Source organism: Triticum aestivum, chromosome 4B, assembly GCF_018294505.1.
Source record: "Triticum aestivum cultivar Chinese Spring chromosome 4B, IWGSC CS RefSeq v2.1, whole genome shotgun sequence".
NCBI classification, from domain to species: domain Eukaryota; kingdom Viridiplantae; phylum Streptophyta; class Magnoliopsida; order Poales; family Poaceae; genus Triticum; species Triticum aestivum.
Window position 1 is genome coordinate 621,361,883 of NC_057804.1, and position 5,563 is coordinate 621,367,445.

General features: G+C 55.1%; 1 protein-coding gene across 1 annotated transcript; it reads right to left on the reverse strand.

Annotated features, from left to right (window-relative positions):
- Positions 1-360: 360 nt before the first annotated feature.
- On the reverse strand, positions 361-2,800 carry LOC123093651 (transcription factor BHLH3). Its single transcript, XM_044515660.1, has 4 exons — positions 1,966-2,800; positions 1,632-1,808; positions 860-1,030; positions 361-724 (listed from the first exon to the last, which is right to left on the reverse strand). The coding sequence occupies exons 1-4, from the start codon at positions 2,587-2,589 to the stop codon at positions 638-640; spliced, it is 1,059 nt and encodes a 352-aa protein (XP_044371595.1). The 5' UTR covers positions 2,590-2,800; the 3' UTR covers positions 361-637.
- Positions 2,801-5,563: the final 2,763 nt, after the last annotated feature.

Genomic DNA, 5,563 nt, shown 5'->3' on the forward strand with positions numbered 1-5,563 from the left:
AGTTTGCATCCTCGTGGATGTTTGTCTCCAGTTTGTATCGCTTTGGATAAGACCATAAAATAACGATTTCAACCCAATATATCTACAAGTCAGAATGTTACTAGTGGTGAAAAATGCACACAGCAGGGTCACACAATTCTCCAAACATGGAAGGAATCAACGGACCACTGTGTGTATAGTATGAGAGGTACTCGTCAGGGCTGGTGCATATGTGCCCATATGTGTACCCAATCCTTGACCACTATGCTCGTATACCCCAGGACAAAACTTGATGAACAATTGTTGTCAGAAAACAGCTAAACATGCACAAGAAACAAAAATCTGTAACAGTGCCCAACCAAATGCAACAACAGACTGGTATCTTTTCATGTCGGCCAAATCCCAATACTCCACTCCACATGCATTACACTCACGGACACACACCCAACTATTACAATCTTGTCACAAGCATTTGAACTTTAGATAGTACTACTATTCAAAAATCTAACATAAACACTACATATGCTTGATTCATGCAGATATATTTCAAAACAAATCAAGCAAATATATGCAAACACAAATCTCACGGATGATTAATTACCAAATTACAAGCAGCTTGTTCTGCTACATGATTGATGAATTGGCGTGCTCCATCGATCTAGAGACACCTTCCTCCATAGCCTGCACTCGTGAACAATGCATGCTTGATCTCGTCGGTGCTTGTCACTCGGCTCCTCCCTTCCTCCTATATACACCACACACACCATGCATCGAGATTGAATTATAATAGTGTAGAAAACATGTACATTCGGGATTCGGCCAAGAAATTAGTGAAAAATTTTGCTTCTCCAAACAAAAAGAAACACAATTAATTCCATACTTGTGAGCAGGATGCCTGCATGGCGAAGTCACCGAAACAGCTGACAACGCACTGCTCAATCTCCAATCCCAGCACCTCCAGCGCGCTCACCGTCGAGATGAGCACACCAGGGCTTGTGGCGCAGCAGATGTCGATCCTCGTTTCGACATCGCCCTGTTTCTCGATGATGAACTGTATGGATAACTATCAGTTCAGATTTGAAGGGTTGGGTGCGCTTCGATGCGCTGTTTGTACTATTGGGATTTCATTAAGATAAAAATTGGTTTGGCACGTGAGGAAGATGATGAAGCGTTTTTTTTTAATGCGGTGTTTTTTGGCAATTTTTCGCGCTATGATTAGTGTTATCTGCTAATTAACTCATACTTACATGATGAAATTTATTTCATTGGTGGCCGCATGTAATATTGGTGTCACATTGAATGTGTTGGTGCTTCTTTTTTACTCCCTCCGTCTCATAATGTAAGACGTTTTTTGACACTCTTATATTATGGGACAGAGAGAGTAGTAGTGAAAGGGTGCATGGGATGTGTTTTACAAGCTGGTTGGTGCCAATTAATTTAAAAGGTCATTGACCCACTCAAAATCATGAATCAAATCTGAAATATAAGTCTTCAATTTAATGATAGGACTCCTTGGAAAATTGTTGATCCGGTCAAAATCATAAACCAAATTTTAATTGAACACCTCAATTAATTAGGAGAACTCTAAAATTAGGGAACAATCGTCGCGAACTAGATGATTTGATGTCTGGCTGCCTGAGCAAAGTGTGTACCTTTGTGGAATTCCTCATCGGCATCTCCTCGCTGCTACCGCTGGAGAAATTCTTCGTGGTGTTCAGCAGGTTCAGCTCCTCCGGCGTGGCGCCGATCTCCTCCTCGAGGGTTTTGATCCGCTCGGTTAGTTCATTCACGTAGTCTAAGGTGTCCTCAAGGATCGAGGTCCTATCCATCTGCAGACTGATCGATTGATGCGATCTAAAGATGTTAATACTCGATACACACCTTGATGATGACTGATAGTACTCTATAGAAATTAAGAAATCGATAGTTATCTAGGTTAATTACTAATTAATTAGGTCACAGGACAATGCGAGAGTTGCGACACACCTTGCTGATCTTGGGCACGATGGAGCGGAGCATGGAGAGGCGGTCGTTGAGACGCTTCCGGCGCCGCCTTTCCGCCATGAGGTTCTTGGACGTAGTGCCGCGGTTGAGCTTGCTTCTAGGGTTGCCGCCGGAGAAGACGCCCCTGGTCATCTCCTCCGAGGTCTCCCCGGCGCCTCCTTCTCCGAACACGAACGGCACCGGGGACGACGACGACCCACCACCGCGATGCAGGTTGCCGCAGCTCGGGTGATCCTCCGCCATGGCGTCGTGGAGGGCATACGCCTGGCCGGCCGCGTGGACGACGCCAGGCCCTGGGACGCCGCCGCCGGTGCAGCTCCTGTAGGGGTTGCACACTTCGCTGAGGCAGTCGAAGTTGAACTCCTCATGCGGCCGGTGCGGTGGCGCGGCCGGCGGTGGCGCCATGGGCTGCTGAAAGGGCCCGGCCAAGTCCATGCCGCTGCTCGCCTCGGCGGCGCCCTCGCCGCCGTAGAATAGGAGGTCAGTCGTCGTCATCATGCCGCTGGCCGGGTACGCCTGCCACGGAGCCGGAGCCGGCACCGGCGCCTCCTCCCGGCGCAGCGACATAAGCTCGTCGAGGAAGGACTGCTCGTCAAGCTGATCCATGACGCCCAAGTTCTACTAGCTAGCTAGGCACCAGCTCTTGCTAGAGTATGCTTGCTTCCCTTAATTTCTCTCCCAGCTAGCTTGAGCAAACTCCTCACGCTTATACTCCCACTCCCAGCAAGCAACGCGGCCAGTAGCTAGCAGTAGCAGTAGCACTGCCACATGTCCACACCACACGACACGGCCAACTTGCAGCCAGGGTCCAGTGGCAGTGTAGGGTTGCGGCAGGAGGGGAGGTCGTCACGGAAGGAAGCAACCTGGGAACTAAATGCGGTGTGACAAACCCAAGCGACAATTATTCCTTGGCATCAACTGGCTATTCACTGATCTTTGCTGTGGTCACGGCTGGCTGCCCCGGCCGGGTTGGTCAGGCAGAAAATGGCCAAGCTACTCTGAGGCCAACTCCACCGCGCGACCCTATCCTGTCCGGCCCTGTCCGTTTGGGGCAAAAGGGACAAACGAGGCGGCCCAGCGCGCGACGGCCCGGACCCATCCTGTCCGTTTTGTGTCCGGGCCGACCCATTTCGAGCGCAAACTTGCGCCGGGTCTAGATCGCGGCGGACACCAAACGGATGCGCGCCTCGTCCGCGTCGGGGCCGCGTGGCAGGCGGCCACCTACCTCCCACCGGCCAACATCAATGCGCACGAGCGGACGGCCCCACCTGTCATCCGCACGTCGAACGATCGCCGTCCTTCTTTAAGTGGGAAGTGTGGACGGGTCGTCATCCACAGTGCACCACGCCACCCCGCGGCCTCCTCAAAACCCGGCAGCGCCTGTTCCCAAACCCTAGAAAAGAAACTCGCCGGCCGGCCGCCCGCAGCCATGGGCCTCTGGAACTACGGCCGCAAAGGCAAGCACGACGACGTGGCTGGTTCCTCGTCGGGGCGCCGCCGCGGCTCGGTGAAGAAAGAGGAGCCCGCGTCGCCATCGCCGGGCCCTCGCGCCGCCCGCCTTCTCCATCGCGTCCACGTCCACCGGCGAGCGCGACCGGCATTACATCCGCGTGTCGGTGTGCCGCCGTTATTGGGAGACGAGGAGGCCGCTCCCCTGGAGCGACGTCCATCCCCAATAATTGGCATCTCTCCGCCGACCGGGTCCCCATCCCGCCGGTCCCAACGAGCGGCCGTGCGCGCGACGAGGAGATCGAGCGCCGCCGCCTCCTCCCCGACGACCTCTTCTACGACGCCAAGTACGCCCCCGACTCCGGGCTCTGGGACACCTGGTTTCGTGACGAGCACGGCACCAGGCGCACGTCGTTCTTTGCCGGCACCTCGACGGGGACGCGGCGGCCACGACAGGAGCGCGCAGCGCCTGCTCCCCAGGAGCGCGGGCGTAGGCGGGTGCGCGGCGTCACGCCCACGCCGTCGCCGACGCCATCTCCATCGCCACCACCACCTCCTCGCATGACGGAGGAGGAGGAGGCCCGTCTCATTGCGTGCGTCATAGAGGACTCCATGCGCACGCACGACGAGCGCCAGTGGGAGGGCCTCGAGGAGATGCTGGCCCGCTCTGCCGCCGGCAAGGTCGCCATCCCCGAGCTCGAGATGGTGGCGAAGGAGGAGGAGGAGGTGGAGGAGCCGCAGGTGGCCGCGTTCTACCCAGCCCTGGTTGGCCAGGGGTGGGGCTGGTCGTGCACGGCAGAAGAGATGGCCGACGCCGTGGGCGTGAACTGGCGCCCCACGCCGCCGCGGTCACCGGAGCGGGAGGCGTCGCCACGGGAGGAGGTGGTGCAGGCACCTCCCGCCGTCCAGCGAGCCCCCGTCTACCACGCACCGCCGGCCCATCTCTGGACGCCGCCGGCCTACGTCGACCTGGTCAGCGACGACGATGACACTGGCAGTCGGTGAGCGGCGTCGGCCACGGCATCGACGGGCGCGGCAGGAGCAGGAGCGCGCGGGAGGCGTTTTTCTTTTTTCTTTTATGTTAATTACGAACTGGGCCGTTAAGTGGACTGACAAACTGTGCCGTTTTGTGGCTGTAACCCATATATATATGTTTTATGTTTTTTTAACTAAGTTTATTTACTTTTTTCGGCATTTCATTTAGTTTTTAAACTTTTTTTATTCACGTCCACCCCGGACAGGTTTTAGGGTGCGGCCGCGCGTTGGACGGACCCACGACCCATCGGACAAACGCAGACATGGGCGAACCCATCGGCGCCCCAAAAGGACAAAATTCGATCAAACCGGACGTCCGTTTAGGGCCGCGTGGTGAAGTTGGCCTGAGCCTGGAATGGAATCTCCCCGTTATTTTAACTCTTTGGGTCACTGGGTGCATGCATGCATGCATGCGGCTTCAATTGTCGTCCATGCATGTTTGTTTTGGCCTGTCGCCGGCGGCGATCGACGCCTGGCAACCAATCACCGAGCGAAAGGAATTCGTTATGCGTGTGTAGGGGTCGGATCGGAGGTCTAATCAGCGATCTTGTTCTTGTTTAATGACGAAACTTGTTCGTGTTTATTTAATGAAACAAAAGATAGAGCTTCCTTTGGAGTTTTGGCAGCTCGGCCACCGTGACAGAGCTACTAAGACGGGATTGATGTGTTGTGGACACGTCGCGTGCGCCGCCGGCGTTTTGGCCATCGATCGGAACTGCCCGAGCAGCGTGGCCGTCTCGATCAGGCCGGCGTGGTGATCGCTGCGCTGGCGACGCAACCGGCCGGCACGAATATTAGCTCGATCGATCGGTTAATCATGCCGCCCGGTTGCGTGAGTGATGAGCCCTGAAAGATCAACTGGACCGTGTGGGTCTCGTTGTCTGGCTGATTTAGGGGGTACTTAACTAGTCCTCGATCATCTTCATGAGCTTTCTGATCGATCGTGACTCGTGCATGGAGACAAACAAAAACAAGGCGCACGCACTACGGACCAGAATTATTGCTTGCCGATCGACCGATCGATCGGGCTTGCACGCACGCATGCATTATTAATTCGTGTCTCCGTGCACTTGATGATCCATATGGCCACGGCGGG

Coding starts and splice junctions, on each gene's coding strand:
- LOC123093651 (XM_044515660.1), bottom strand. CDS start 2,589: ATGGATCAGCTTGACGAGCAGTCCTTCCTCGACGAGCTTATGTCGCTG. Junction 1,809..1,965: donor TCGTGCCCAAGATCAGCAAG/GTGTGTCGCAAC, acceptor ATCAGTCTGCAG/ATGGATAGGACCTCGATCCT. Junction 1,031..1,631: donor CGATGAGGAATTCCACAAAG/GTACACACTTTG, acceptor TTATCCATACAG/TTCATCATCGAGAAACAGGG.